This window comes from Cavia porcellus, unplaced genomic scaffold, assembly GCF_034190915.1.
Source record: "Cavia porcellus strain 051 isolate PalLab524CR breed Dunkin Hartley unplaced genomic scaffold, mCavPor4.1 scaffold_22, whole genome shotgun sequence".
NCBI lineage: Eukaryota > Metazoa > Chordata > Mammalia > Rodentia > Caviidae > Cavia > Cavia porcellus.
In genome coordinates, this window is record NW_026947505.1 from 10881867 (window position 1) to 10897721 (window position 15855).

At 42.6% G+C, this 15855-nt stretch overlaps 1 protein-coding gene across 1 annotated transcript; it reads right to left on the minus strand.

Moving 5' to 3' along the window:
* Positions 1-9567: 9567 nt before the first annotated feature.
* Positions 9568-10274, minus strand: Sf3b5 (splicing factor 3b subunit 5). The gene has a single exon (XM_005001827.4). The coding sequence runs from the start codon at positions 10151-10153 to the stop codon at positions 9893-9895; it is 261 nt and encodes an 86-aa protein (XP_005001884.1). The 5' UTR covers positions 10154-10274; the 3' UTR covers positions 9568-9892.
* Between the last annotated feature and the right edge of the window lie 5581 nt (positions 10275-15855).

A 15855-nucleotide genomic window follows, 5' to 3' on the forward strand; every position in this document is an offset into this window, starting at 1 on the left:
GTTTCCATTGATTGGTAATTGTTTTCTGCTACATATGTGACATATTTGGTTTTTAGCAAAATATTCTTTCCTTAAGAAATTAAAGCAAGGCTTCCAATGTGCTTCTATAAAAATAGATATTGTAATATTTGTATTAGGTCGAAAGCATATTTTGATGTTTATGTCGCTTGAGGGTTTCATCTTATGTGAGATTATCAAGTTATTTGAGTCACAGATGTTTTTTGCATTGCTTACTTATATCAAATGGATGGGAACAAATGTGTGTTTCTTTGAGAGATGCTGAGGTTTTCAAAAAAACACAAAACCATGATAAGACTGAAGTCACTTTGATGAGGTGTTTAGTTCATCATGAAACACCAAAGTTCCATTTTGAACCCAAAGGGTGGAAAGACCCATGATCAGTGTTAGTTGAACATTTGTCCATGATTCATTTCAACCCTACCTGGTCTTCACTGCTTTTTGTGCATTTGTTTGTTCATTCATTCCTTTATTTTGTGGTTCAACACTTATTGAGTACCCATGCTGTATTATGTGCAGTATTGCAACATCTGGAGACCCACTGGAGTTCTGCATTGCCCACATGACTCCTGAGCACAAGACTTTGTATCATCTTGGGATCTGTTCACTTAGTCAGTGAGGATGCTTTGCAACATCTTATGACCTACTAGTGTGGTGGTCAACAAGTATCTGCACAGCCTTTAGAGTGCACTGAATGCTGAGCTACATAATGAACAGTATCAACTAAAACAATTTTCTTTCAAGTCTTTACTGGATACAGTTCAGATTAATCAAGCAAGAAGACCCAAGGAATGAAAGATGTTCCAGCCCTATGTGTCATGGAAAAGATGCATTTTGTCTTTTCTTTTAAACTCATTTTAAGGAAAATTTCTTCTAAAACCTATTCTTTCTTTGTAAGTTGAGATGGTTTAGGATAAAGGAGCTCTGTGGGTGGTGACAGGGGTACTTTCAAGGCTGGCAGTAGAGTTAGATAACCAATGGACATGGGAGAGGAAAGCGTGCAGAAGGAGGAAAGGAAGAAAAGATGGAGAGCTGGGTCCAGATGGAAGCCACGGAGTGAGAGGAGCTGCCTCTTGCTCTAATCAATCGATACGTGTCTTCTTCCCCACACTCTCCAAGACTGTGCACTTGGTGCAGGTTTAACAAACACTTAGTACAGAAATGGCTTAAGAGTAAAGTTATGAAAAAAAGAACCCTGCATTATATAATACTTTTTTTAAAAAGTCAAAACACAGGATACACTCCTGTGCCCTGAGGAGGAAACCACGCCACGTGTGACAGGACACGGATGACCATGTGCAGCGCAGAGCAGTCTGCTAGGGAAGCACCGCGAGCCGCCGGCAGCCTTGCTGGGGACAGATGTGCAACCGTGGCGTGCTCCTGCGACGTGGCCTTGAAAAGGAGCCCAAGACTGGTCATCGCTGAATTAGAAGAGGTCTTACAATACATGAAAAACCTTAAATGATATGGGCATAGTTATACATAGATTCAGAGAGCTTTGTTGAGAATCTTTGGCAAATGGAGAGGGGGAAAGCGCCAGAAGGATGAGAAAGACAGGAGGGAGGAGAGGATGAAAAAAGAATTGAGCTGCAGTATGTACACGTAGCATTTCCCCATGAGAACTGCAATCATGATACACTGCAAACATGTGCTACTAAAAAAACCAAAACTCGAGTGGGATGTGACAATGGAAATCCCAGCAACTCAGGAAACTCAGGCAGGAGGCTCACTTTGAGTTTGAAGCCAACCTGGGCTACAAAGCAAGTTCAAGGCCAGTCTCAACTGCACAGTGAAATCCGGTTTCAAAAAGACAAACAACAACAAAAAATACCTTGAGATGTAATTCACATACTATATAATTTATTCTTTAAGGAGCACAGTTCAATACATTTTGGGGACAGTTCAATATGTTATAAAATGTAATTAGTCACATTGACCATCCTGAAGTGGGTGATTAATTCAGTGTTACTGTAGCCGGCTGCAGAGGCAAATTCGCACACTCCCAGCACTTGGGAGTCAGAGGCAGGAGGGACATTTTGTGTCCAAGAATTCAAGACCAGCGTGGGCAACTGAGAAAGATTGTATCCTCAAGAAAAAAAAAGGAAAAGCATTATTAATTATATCCATAATAAGAGGTTGGGGATTTAGCTCAGCGGCATAAGCACCTGCCTTGCAAGCAGGCAGTTGTGAGTTCAATCCCCGGTACTGGTAAAAATGAAAAAAAAAATTATATCCATAAATGGTGTACAGCCATGATCACGGCTATTTCCAAAGCTTCTTCATTGCCCTAAAGGAAATGTCTGTGCCCATAGAGCACCCATTCGCATTGCCCCTCCCAGAGCCCTGGTGACTGCTGCTGTTTTCAGTCTCTATGAATTTGCCTGTTCCAGGCCTGTCATCTTAGTGACACCACGCAATGTTTATCCTTTTTGATTATTTCATTTAACACAGCTCCTTCAAAGTTCATCCACACCGCAGCACATACAGCATACATGAATTTTTGTGGCTGAATATTCCAGTGTTTTATTTGCCCATTTATCCACTGGTGGACTGTGGGTTTTTTTTTTTTTCACCTTTTGACTCTTGGTGGAGTAATGATGAACTGCACATAAGCATATAATTGTCTGTTTGAATTCTTCCTTTCAATTTCTTTAGGCATATACCTCTAGGATTGAAATTACTGAACTGTAAGGTAACTCTATCTTTTTCTTTTTCCCCATACTGAGGATTAAATACCGGGCCTCTGCACTGAGCTACCTTGCCAACCCTTTTAAATTTTTTAAATTTTGAGATGAGGTCTTCCTAAGTGGTTAAATTGGCTGATATCAAACTTCTGACCCTCTGCTTCAGCCTCCCAGAGTGCTCAGATTATAGTTATGCGTCTTTTCAAGGATCCAACAGTTTCATTTGTATATTCCTAAAATATAGTAAGACTCCTTTTAAAAAAGGGATAATAGTTCCTTAACGGAAATCTGTTTGTAAAATCCAATGAGCACACTGACAACGCACTCACAGAAGTGACCCTTAAGGGGTGAGGAGGGGATGGAAACGAGGAGGGAGGAAAGCTTCGGGTAGCAGCAGTCGGAGGAAGCCGGCGTCCATTTTATCCGAGATGCTTCTCTTTGAGTTTTAATTTCTTGTCTGTTTCAGGGGACAGGGCCTCCCTCTGTAATCCAGGCTGGCCTTGAATTCATGCAGTCCTGCTGCCTCAGCCCCCCGAGAGTCACCATGCCCAGCGCTTCTTTTGTGAAACGGGTATATATACATACAATTTGCAGAATTTTTTTTAGAAATATAAAAACAAATTTGACAAAAGATAAATCAGTTGTGAATGTGAAGGTAGGTGGACTATCCATGTTATACTGTTACTTGTACCTTTTTAATTGTTTTAATAGAAAAAGACAACTTTTTCAGGAGAGGACATATCATTTGATCCTCTAATCAAAACTGATGAGGCAGAGAGCAGCAGTGACATTCAAGAGGTTAAAAGAAAACAAAACAATTAAAACAATACATGACATGATTGTAAAGAACAGCATTAGGGAGCAGGCTGCAGTGGACCAGAGACAGTTCATTAGTGAAGGGCTGGCGAGTGAGGAAATGGGCCCGGGAGGGACACCCTAGATTCTGCGGTACTGCACCGGCCCGGTGGGGCTGCTGTATCCTCCCAGCCCCATTTCATGCTGGAAGACACTTCTGCTTGTTTTTGTGAGAAGACAGGAGGAAGCAGGGATAAGGTCCTTTGAAAGGAAGCCTAGACAGATAAGAGGGGAGGGAGAGACAAGATAACAGCTGAGACAGGGATGGGAAACGGGGGAAGCAGAGAAAGCAGGATTCTGAGGTGGCCGGATCAAAGGGCAGCGCACTTCAAAGAGCTGCTGCTGCAGGCCTGTGAGGCTGGGGGAGCGGGGGTTCCTGGGGCTCGCTATCTGCCAGCGGCAGCCTTCTGCTGCTGTAGGGCAAAGTGACAGAGTGACAGTGAGTGACCATGAAGGTGGGCAGTGGGATGACGCTGTGTGTGCAGTGTCTGAAAGGAAGATGCAGGACATGCGGGATCTGGAAGGAACATGGGCCGAGAGAGGAAAAGGCAATTAAATTAAGAACAAATTCTCATCTTTCCGAGGGACACCCACTGCTAGCTGCCAGATCGCTCCCTCCTGACGCTTCATCCATACACATCTTCAGACAGTGGCCGAATTAGTGAACACAAATGTCTAGATTCCTCTTGTCCTGGCAAAAGAATGAACTTGGGATAAGATTGTGACTAATCGGTGCCATAGAATTCTCTTTTTGCCTCCCATGTCTCTAAGTTGCTAGCCTCAGAGAGCTGACAGCAACAAACTTCCATTCACAAAAGTCCTTACTCTCAAGTGAGAGTCCAACCCTGGAGACGTCTCCTGAGGCTGTGAGTTCCTACCTATACACTGTCACCAAATTCAACTTTCTCAAGCCTGGGGTTGAACACTACTTTCTATTCCAGAATTGTTTCATTACCTAAATCAGTAACCCCCAAATCTATTCTGTTTTATCATGGTAATTGTTTCTTAAGAAAGGGATTCTAAGGTCAGATAAGTGTAGGAAATGATGAATTAAAATTTTTTGCTGTAAAATGTTAAATGATCTGAAGCATCTCCCAAGATGTGAGGCAATTCTCAAAGGAATCTAACCAATACTGTCCTCACAGCATTCCTAGAAACCAAAAACAACTCCACTTTCCATCCAAAAAGCTGCCAATAACTTTTCAAACTATTAGACTTCTGTAAACCACAGTTTTTTAAACCCTGACCTATGAAAAACCCGGATGCTGGAAGGAGACCTGAAGGTAAGTCTTTGTTCTTCCCTTTCTTGCTGACTGATATCAGGCAAACCGTTTAGTTTGCCCTCTGTGTTGCTTATTGATGTCATAACAACTGTCTCAAGTTTCTTGTGGAGCTTGAGATAGTGTGTCAGTCTTTAGCGCATAGTAGGCACTCAATAAAAGTAACTCTTACAGTGCCGTTACCATCCTAGGGCTCAGACTGGTTTTCTAGCCTTGTGACAGCAGGGCACAAAGACTGGGAGGTGGGGTGCACTGGAAGAAGTCATTAGAAGTAGTGGAGTGGTTCCTCAGTAGGAAAGGGTGATTTGAATTCTCCTGCCCTTCTGGGGTGACTGGTTATACCCCCAGAGACTCCCAGCACTCTGCCCTCGTGCTGATAGTGCACCTTCTGCTTTCTTATGCAAGGTCCTGCTCAAAGCCTTTCTCAACAGCGTCTCTCCCACCGTCCTGGCAGTTTGCTAGGCTCACTTCCTGAAAACTCCTCCCTCCGCCCTGTCTCGATCTCCTTTCTGGATACTTAGCGCTTGCTGCTATATTTAAGTGCTACTGCATTTATTTTGTAACTTGCAGCCTCTCCAGGGCAGAGCCCGTGTCTCGTTCTTTCTTGCGAGCCTGACGCAGTGATCCGGAAAAGGATCACTACAAATTTATCAAATGAAAAAAATGCCTAACTCTTTATGGTATTTCAAGTGGCGTCTTAATTGCAACATTCATGTGAATAAAGATGAAGACGGCTAATTTCATTTCTGAAATTGAAATTTACACAGTGTAAAGCTGTTTCCCAAAGCAATTTCCATCAGAGTCATCTGCTGCCCTCCTGTGTCTGACACAGATATCATTTCCCTGCATCAGAAGAGCCATGGAACAGCAGAGCAGTTACACTTGTTTGGGGTGCACCTTACTTTCAGATTCTTGGATACAAGTTTTTCCATACAAGATTACTCTTTCTTCTGTGCTTATCTTTATTCAACGTATTTCAAAGCTAACAGTTTTTAGTGTTATATGAGATCTCTTATATTCCTTCCTGTATTATTTATACTGATATTTCTTCAATATAATCTGCTAAGCTCTTAATATTTCCATTTTTAAAAATTGGAGACAGTATCTGACATCAACTTATTCTGGTATTATTTCTATATATTTGATCTACTTGGGCAGTGGGATTTTGGGGATTTTGTATTATGAAACCAGACAGACCTGGTTCAAATCCAGGCTTAGATAACAAACTGCGATTTTGCAAATTAGGTTTTTTTTTTTTGTCTTTTTCATTTTTATCGGTACCCAGGATCGAACTCATGACTGCCTGCTTGCAAAGCAGGCGCTTATGCCACTGAACTAAATCCCCAGCCCCGCAAATTAGTTTTAATCTATAAAATAAACATGGTACTTTCCAAAGATTAAATAAGATAAAATGCTTAAATAGTATTAGTATGATAGGAAGCATGTCTTCAAATATCTCATTTCTTTGCTATTATCTCTCGGCACAGTTGATAGATCTGTGTTATACATGTAGAGAATATAGTGCTGGGAGTTTCTCGGTTTCTTGATAGTGTAACACTTTTCTGATGAACGAAGAGTAATATTAATGAATATGACTTTTTCACATGTACAGAAAGATAATTAACACAAGTTGAAGACTGCCTGTGTACATGAATTAGCAATACACTATCTTCCTGTTTCCAACAAATGTGCCAGACACTTAAGATGCATTAGTTAATGGGTGAAAATCTTTGCCATTGTGTAATTTAACAACATAAATTGTAATTAACTGGAGGTCTTTCCCTGTTACTAACATTCTTTTCAATTCTTGCAATTCTTAACATATGTACTACTCACATATGCCATCCCATACTGTAGATCTTTTTCTCTTTCAGCATTCAAGACATCATCTTTCTTGGTCTGTCTGGTATGGCTTTGGATAGGGCTCACTGTAATGACACTTTGTGTATCTTTATCAAGTTTTATAAGGATGGTGATTTATAGTTTAACTCCTTAAGGTAAGGGGGAAACAGCATTACTGTTAACACTTTTATTTATTTATTGACACTGATTTAATTGCTAACAATTATAATAGTTTTTTGGTTTTTTTGTACTGGGGATTGAACTCATGGTCCTGCACTGCCAGGCAGGCACTTCTGCCTCTGAGCTATATATCTGGACTATAGTTTCTTTCATGTCACCTATTCTTTTTTTTTTTTTTTTATTGGTATCAGGGATGGAACTCACCACTACCTGCTTGCAAGGCAGGCGCTTATGCCGCTGAGCTAAATCCCCAGCCCCTCACCTGTCTATTCTCAACAGTGCAGTGAGAAGGCTCTTCTGAAAGCACTCAATTGATATTTTGAAAGTGACAGCCCATTTCATTCATTTTCAACAAAAATGTCTGCTAAACCTTCAGGTGTAGATAACTATAATTTATTGCTCATTCTTCCAAGTAAAAATGATAAGAATGTCAAGGAATCTGTGAAGTCAAAAGTACTTGTATACATGATTGTACCACTTGCTTTCCTATTGTTTGTGAAATTAACAATGAAAAGGACAATAAAATCATGTATACTTTTCATTGTTAATTTCATAAATGGTAGAAAAGTGGTACAATTACTAACATAAATCAAGGGAGTGGTACAAAACTGTATAGTAATCATTGGATTGTCATGTTCTCAATAAAAGCAGCTAAAACAAGACAAGCCTACCACATCACTTAAGAACATCAACGAAGCTATGAAGATTACTGACTTAATGAAATTGTACTCCTGGAAGAGCTGTCTTTTGCTACTTTGTGTGACAAAACTGGCCGTGCACATAAAGTGTTCCCATTAAGTGATGGATTCCTCAGGGGAAAGCATTCAATTGTCTTTTAAGGACACATCAGTTTTACATGAGCCGGTTTTCAGATTTGGGTGTTTGATAGAAATAATCATGTTCTTAAAAACAAATTAAGTGGGCCTGTCACTTAAAGAAAAATGAACTATTTTCTGCTAATAATCAAATTGAAATTTTCAAGCAAAAATTTAACACCCGTAGAAAACACAATGCTGGGAATTTCTGTTTATTGATACCGTCAGAACCTCCTGATGAAATAGAGGTGGTATTAATGAATTTGACCTTTTCACTAGCACAAAGTATCCAACACTTACAAGACCTGTGTTATTCAATGAGATAATGATTTCCAATCCAAATGACTGAAGCTTGATGTTCTAAATCATTTCTGAGTAAGTGATCTACCCAGAGCTCAAGGTAAGCCAAGGAATTTTAATGTGAAGCTTACAGAATGTGAAGTTCATTGATTGAGCTATAGATTCCATGTTGTACTTTCAGAAACTACCACTGGTTTTTGCTTAAATGTGAATAATACATATAATTATTTGAAATGGCTAAAGTCTTCCCAAACCACATACTCATGAAAAGCAGATTTTCTCAAACTTCAACCAAAACTTTTTATACCAACAATAAAAACGCAGAAAATGAGAACCCAATCACCTATTAATTCCGGTGTCAAAGACATCTCCAAAAGTGTTTTTTTTTTAAAGCCATTCTTCTCATTAAATTGTTCTGGAAGTTATTTTTCATAAAACTGCTTTCATTATGTAATATGTAACTTTGTTATTGTTACAAGAATTGCTGCTTTCTTGCAAATTTCCTGCCATAATTCCTACTGTGATGAACATTAATAAGTATGTATTTAAAATATACAATACAATACAGTCCACATCAATGTATATTTTAAAAGTATAATGGAGTTTAAATGTCAGGATGTTTTAAGGACCAGTGAGCAAAAATGTCAGAGGCAGCAAACCTGTAATTCCTCTAGAACACTCGATCTTAAATTTCAGCCCAGCATGGACCTTGGCAAGACCTGGTCCCCAAAACAAACAAAAGCCACAGAGGCTAGGGACGCGGCTCCTGGAGTGATCTCCAGCAGCACTAAACAAAACTGCCAGCTCATTTCTCTGCTTAAAAACCCTCAATGACCGTTTTCACCTCCCTCAGATGTCCTTGTCTTTGCCTACGGGGATCTACAGGTTCCCCCTCCATGACAGCATCTGTCGCTCAGTTAACCCCCTCGCTCTCTCTCAAGCTACCCTGGCGTCTGGTGTTCCTCAGATCAGCCAAACACTCCCAGCTTCGGGGCAATTCCCACAGATTTCTGCAGGGCTATTTCCTTCTTCAGTCTTTCCTCAAATGCCATCATCTCAATAACCTGAGCATCTTATTTAAAACAGGAACCTTACCAGCTTGCCTCACCTCCTGGCATTTCCTAACGTTTGTTCCAGTGTAGTTTGTTTTGCCTCCCTTTCCCCGACTAGCACAATGGAAGCCCCACAAGCCTGGAGAAAAGCCTGGTATGCACAACTAACTCAACACATATTTATTCAGTGTTGAATGAACCAAATAACTCATCTGCCAGCTAGTCATCTCTGAAGTCACACGTTTCCAAGTAGGTGCATTCAACTTACAATAGGTCAATGACAGGACCCATTTTGAAATGGGAGAATGGAATATAAAAATTTTCAAAACTTGGAAGGCACCGTGGGCCTGAAAACAACACTCGTGAACGATATCGGAGTGGAGTAACATTAAATTATAAAAGTGTGGACGGTGATTCCAGGCCTGATCATGAACGCAGGCCCTGTGCCCTGTCCCCATCTCCTACTCGCCCTTCTCAGCAGACCTTGGTTCCAGCGTCCTCCCCGAACCCCTCCACCGACACAAGCAGTTCACACCAGGAGCCTGAGCCATTTCTAAACTTTATGAAAAAACAGCGACAACGGCATCGACAAGCCAAAAGCCATTCTCTAAGTCCCGTCTCAGTCCAGCGCAGCCCTCCCCAACGCTTCCCGAAATCCAGGACTTCTCAACCCACACGGTTCTCGGGTCCCGGAGGTCTCTCAGGGCCGTGTCCAAAGGGCACATGAAGGCAGGTCGGAGGGACACCTCTGGAAACGCACGTCCATACACGCGAAGCCTGGGAAGCCGGAGGCACCAGGGAGCGGTCCGAGGAGGCCGGAAGACGCCGGGAAGACGGCAGCCCGCGGAGTTCAGGCGGGGCGGCTCTCAGTTCTCCTCGGGCTTGTCGGCGGGCGGCCCGCAGGGCTGCAGCATCTTCTCCATCAAGTTGAAGCGGACTCGCGCTTTGCTCTCGTTCTCGGCAATGGCGAAGTAGTTGAGGAGGTCGAAGTGGCCCATGTAGGAGCAGTACGAGTCGCGGTGCTGGTTCACCAGCCACTCCCACTTGGTGGTGTCGGCGTGGCCAGTGCCGATGTACTTGGACTGGAGATGCTCCAGCTGGCTGTGGATGGTGTAGCGGTCCGTCATCTTGCCGCTTTTCCTTCAGCTCCCAGAACACAGGCCGAAGAGAAGGAACAGCTCTGCGGTTTCCCGCCGGGGAGAGGTCAAGACGCGTCACCTCCGCACTCGCGCAGTCGCAGGAGAATGGCGTCACGACAGCGAGACTGCGCAGACTCTCGGCCAAGAGGCGGAAGCGGAAGTGCATTGTCACGCATTAGCGTTGCCTAGGCGACCCAGCAATTGTACCGCCCCTCGCAGAGCTCCGCCTTGTGGTCCACTCAGCGGTCCTAACCTGACTCCAGTCTCGCATTCTGGGGCTTGTAGTCTCGTAGTTCACGCTCGCGGGCCACAGGACCCTCGCGCGCTTTTTGTTGTTGTTGTTGTTCCCTCCCTACGCACCTCCGTCTTTCTTTCCTTCTTCCTTTCTCCTTCCGTCTCTTCTAGAGATAGAACCCAGGATCTTCGCACTGAGCTACATCCTCATACTTTTTACTGGGGACAGACTCGCTCAGTTGCCTAATTGCCCAGAATGCGTTTATCTCTAGATTCTCCTCCCTCAGCCTCCCAGAGTGCTGGGATTCCAAGCGTGCCCCGCCACATTCCGCTGCCCCTTGCTTTTTAAGAGGACTTGGGCTGCGTAAGAGAGAAGGACGGTGTTTGGGGAGACGGCTTGGGGTTGAGAGGGATTGGGAAACGCCAGCTAGGACTGGAGTACGAGCGCCCATAAAGATGCGCTCGCAGGGTGGGCAGCAGGTCGTTCCTTTACTGCCAAGGGCGGGCCCCCCTGAAGTCAGTCAACCCGGGGTCTGATCACAACTCTGTCTCTTGGCGTTGTTTAGGGTGAGAAGGTTGTTTCAACACCAGCAGCGCCTTGGTTTCCAGCTGCGTGTCTACAGTACAGCGCGAGTTCGACTCCTCCCAGTCTGTGTCTGGTTTCTATGCTCGTTCTAGCCGCTCACCCTACCCCCAGACCCCGCAGCACCGTGCTCCGTAGGCTTGTGGCTCCTCCAGACAGGAGAGGCCTCTTCGCCTCTGGGCCTCCCTTCGCTTTTCCACAATCCCTTCTATCGTGCTCTTTGGTGCAAATGCGCCCTCAAGCGAATAAAAACTGCTTGAGAAAAAAGAGCCTTTGCAGCTGTGACCTGCAATGCTATCTCTGTAGTCTGGCGGAGATTAAATTCTCAAGACACCTGATGAATGCATGGAGAGATGACAACGAAACGGAGGGAAGAAGCTGCTTATTCTTTGTCATAATTAAAGTTTCATTCCTAATCTGGAGAGTATTGTAAGGCGTATTTGTGCTTCGGCCATTTAGATGTACCACACCATGCTCTTTTGCCATTGTTGTGGTTTCAGACTTTGTTGTTTTTAAACACGTAAAACAGTGCAGATAAGCTTGACTTTTTGTCCGTGCCCTAATCTTGCCACTTCAGGGTACTGTCCTGAATTTAGAGGCCTCTGAGTGTCCTGTGCTCTTGATGCACTAGTTAGACATGTTCTCTGCAGTTGGAAATTCTTGTGATAGCTTCAGGGACTTGATTCTTATGTTGTTGCTGATTTTGTTTTTTAAAATAGAGTCTCACTATGCAGGTTGGGCTGGTTTTGAAGTCATTATGAGGCTCAAACTCAAACTCCCAGCAATCCTCCTCCTCAGCCTCCTAAAAGCTGGGATTGCAGGCATGAGCCACCATACCCTACTTGGGGCCTTGATTATTATCAAATATTTAACTGCTTTCAGTTTTGTCTTCACTGAAAGGAGGTTCTTCTGGATTTGGGGAGTACATGATTTTTCTAATCCAAGAATCTCTATTGTATCTTTCCCCCAGAATGGATATCTTTTGTATTTTTTTTATTCTGGTTGCAATGTGCAGTTGATCAGGATGCTATGAATTTTCATCATCTTCACGTGAAGGTTAAAACACTTTATCTGGAATTCTGGATTTGGAAAGTTTGTGACAAATCCAGTCTGTACCAATGCCATGTGTCACCTGCCTTGGGCCTCTGAACTCCTGAGCACAAGATCGCTGCTGTAAATGCAGCTACTATCACTCTTCATAGGCTGTGCCCAATAACGTTCCGCCTGAACTTCCCCAATAAATTATGTTTTGTCTGATCTTTTAAAAGTAAAGGCTCTTGTCCTTCTTGATCTTTTGATCAAAGGCTTTAGTTTAAAAAAAAAAAAGTTGTCTAGCAGCCAAGGATTTAGCTCAGCAGCACAACACCTGCCAAGCAAATAAAAGGTTGTGAGTTCAATCCCTGGTACCCCCCCCCAAAGTTGCTTAATACTTTGAATAATCAAAGCAAAATTCAAAAATAAAGAACCATGCCGAGAAATTCATTATCCAACATCTATCTGTGTTCCACCCCATCATCAATAAGTATTCATGTAATATTAGTTTCTTGCATATCCTTCAAGAGATTGCTTTTATGAATGCATGAGCCAATACAAATATACATGATTGTTATCAAATAAATATCATATCACACGATTGCTATCTCTTTTTGAAGCTCAAGTGGTAACAAAATGCCATAGTTCTGTACCTTTGTTTTTATTTTTGTTTGATTCTGTTTTATGTTCCCTGATGCATAATGGAAATCATTCTATATCAGCCCCTTTGGTATTTCTTCCTTTTTTGTCTTGTTTACAGGTACACAATACTCTGTTGTTAATCATTCTCTAAATCACCATTCTTGTATAGCCTGACACTGATGCTGCTTCCAACACCTCAGTAAACAGTTTTGCCACACTGACTGATTTTGGTCTTAGTGTTATTTTGCACAGGCACAAGTGTATTCACAGGGCAAGTTGCTGGAGTGGAATTAGCACATTTTATAAAGCAGAGATTGTCAGTGATTTTCACCTGTTGCATGCTTCTAGAAATTAATTAAAATTTTATTATGACTTCAAAAATGTGAACTTTACATGGTAATTAGCTACTCATACTTTCTTTGGTAAAAATTATTTTAGACTTCGGTTTTTTACTGTTAAGTATTAAAAGGACTTTCAGTGCGAGGAGTTGAAACCATGTTTCACACCAGGGGGCGCCAAAACCGTATTTAAAACCTGCAATAAACCATAGTTGAGAAGGCTTTTGTGAGTTGCCCTGGACCTTCTGGGAACACAGGCAAGGTGCCTGTAGAGCCTGAAGAGAACTAAGACTGATAACTTAGGAGGTCTCCTTGCCATCACATAGATTTTACCCGGAGTTTTCTATTTAGCTAGACTAGGTGGTGATGTAGAATTTAGCTGACACAGATCGTAAAGAATTTTTAAAAGAATTTCATAGCTGTGACTTTACTTTTCTGTGGTTAAAAATATCTTCAGCTTCTGTTTTTCTTTTCCCAGCCATTGTGGGTTTCATGTATCCCAGCAGGTCATACACACTAGATTCAGCCACCTCCAAAAGGCCCTAGGACCACGTGAGGCTTTGTGGGGACATCTAGACACAAACCATACGAGTGATTAAGAGAGAACACTCTGGGAGGTGACATTTACATGTGTCCTGCAGCTGAGAACAAGCCAGCTATGCCAGCAACTCTGGAAGAACAGATACCTTCAGGCAGGGAACCCAGGCCCTGGAGTGGGGAGGCTCTTGAAGCGCAGGAGCTGGGAGAGGGTTGGAGCTTGGAGACAGGGAGACAGAGTGGCACTAGCTGAGGGTGAAGACGGCAGCAGTGGCCAAATAATGCAGGGTCTTATGGGAGTTTATGCCTTAGTGGGAAGCAAGGGAGGGGTTTCAAGCCAGGGGAGCTCCGTGAAATCTCATTGCAGAAAAGGCGCTTCAGAAATGAAGAAGAGAATGAGCAAGGTCCAGCTAAAGTCACCATCTGTTTGCAGATGTGAGTATCAGAACGTTCTGTAACTCTGAACGACTCCTAATCCAGCTGTGCCGGTAGCTGTGTTTCTGGAGTCTTTGTGTTTCTTCTGCCTGGAGCGTTCTTTCCCAACAGGTCCATGTGATCAGGGACCTCATTTCGTTTAGGCTTCACTTACAATATCTTCTTTGTCTTCCTCTCCTTCTCCTCCTCCTCCTTCTTTGTAATTTTTATTTTAAAGAGAATTAAACCAAGCAAAAATAAAACAGAATAAAGCCAGTCAGAACAAGCAAGTGTAAGTGACATAAGACCTCAAAACAATAGGAAATCAACAATGGTTACCATAATGCCTCTTGTTGTCTTCAAAATAGCTGCAGATACCTTCAGACATAGCACAAATCAAACAGAGCAGAATAGGGAAGGGAAGGGAACCAATAAAAACAAAACAATGAATGCAAAAAAGGACTTCAAAACAAGATAATAGTAAACCATAATATATCTTGTTATCTTTGAAATAGTTACCCATGCCATCAGATACAATAAAATGAAACAAAACAAAATAAAACCTAACTAAACAAAACAATGAAAATGATACAGGACTTCAAAACAACATAATAAGGAATTAACAATGGCACCACCTTCAGAAGGAGATTCCTCCTTGGATACTACATTGTGGTATTATTATCCTCTGAATAGATGGTCAGGCTACTGGCTTTAGACCTGCAAAGTCAGTGAAACACTAAACACTACAAGCACTGAGTTGTATTTTACCTCAATAGCTATCACTGCAGCCTGTGTTTCTCTGGATTAGCTGGTCTATTCTGGGAAGGGGTGGGGAGCAGTGGCTCTTCTTGTCTTCCAGCCCACGCACCTGAAAGAGTTGCCCATGGTGCCAACTCCCAAGAAGGACTTGACTCCTTATTGGCTCTTTGTTTTCCTCTCCTGCAGTCTGTGAATACAATGTTCCCTTCTTAAATTCACTTCTAGTCAATTTACCCCGAATTGTAACCTGCCCAGGCTTTAAACCCGCATTTTCCTTTATTTTCCCTTCAGCATTTATTACTGCTGTTAATACATTCACAGTATGTTTTACTTATCTTGCTTGTTATCCATCTTCCTAACTAGAATGTAAAATCATGAGGTCAAGGATTTTGTGTTTTGGGTCCCTGCTCTGTCCCCAGGACCAGTTTAATGATTGACATAGGTACTGAGTGACTATTTACTGAATGAATGAAGGTGTGTGTCAGACCCCTGCAAGTATAGCAAAGGATTGGAAACAATCTGAATGCCAACAGTAAAGAAATAGTTACATAAATGTGCAGTTCTCACCTGCAGGGCTATAATTATAATGTGTGTGTTTTTAGAGACTGTTACAGTTCTTACAGTATCCAGATTCCTCTGAGAGCCTCATGTGGGCCAGAGCTCTGCAAGGGAGCTGGATTGTAGGGCCTTGTAGCTACCGGGTAGGAGGAGGCTGTTGCTGTGGATGTGACCCAGAAGGTTGTGTCTCCTTTCCTGGCTGCTTGCTTGATGCTCTTTGCTTCCTGCATGTTGTGACATGAGCTGTTCTCTGCCGAGGCCCTGCAGCCACAGTGCTGACCACGCAAGGATGGAAATTTCTAAAGTGTGAGCTGAAACAAACCTCTTTGCTTTCAGTTGTGGATGTGAGCTATTTTGTCCCAATAATTAGTGAGTGACTAAGACAGAGATGCATGACCATAAATAAATAAATGTAAAAATATGTTCATTTTCTACTAAGTGGGATGTGGAAGTTAGAGAAAATACCAATTACATGATCACATTTTTACAACACACATCCTCAGCCAGCCAGCCCACGCTGCTCTGGTATCTGAATAGGAAGAGGATTATGGTCCAGGGGTATAGCTCAGTGGCACAACATGGTGCAAGGTACA

What these genes read in the sequence shown, in the direction of transcription:
- Sf3b5 (XM_005001827.4), bottom strand. Translation starts at nt 10,153, where the DNA reads ATGACGGACCGCTACACCATCCACAGCCAGCTGGAGCATCTCCAGTCC.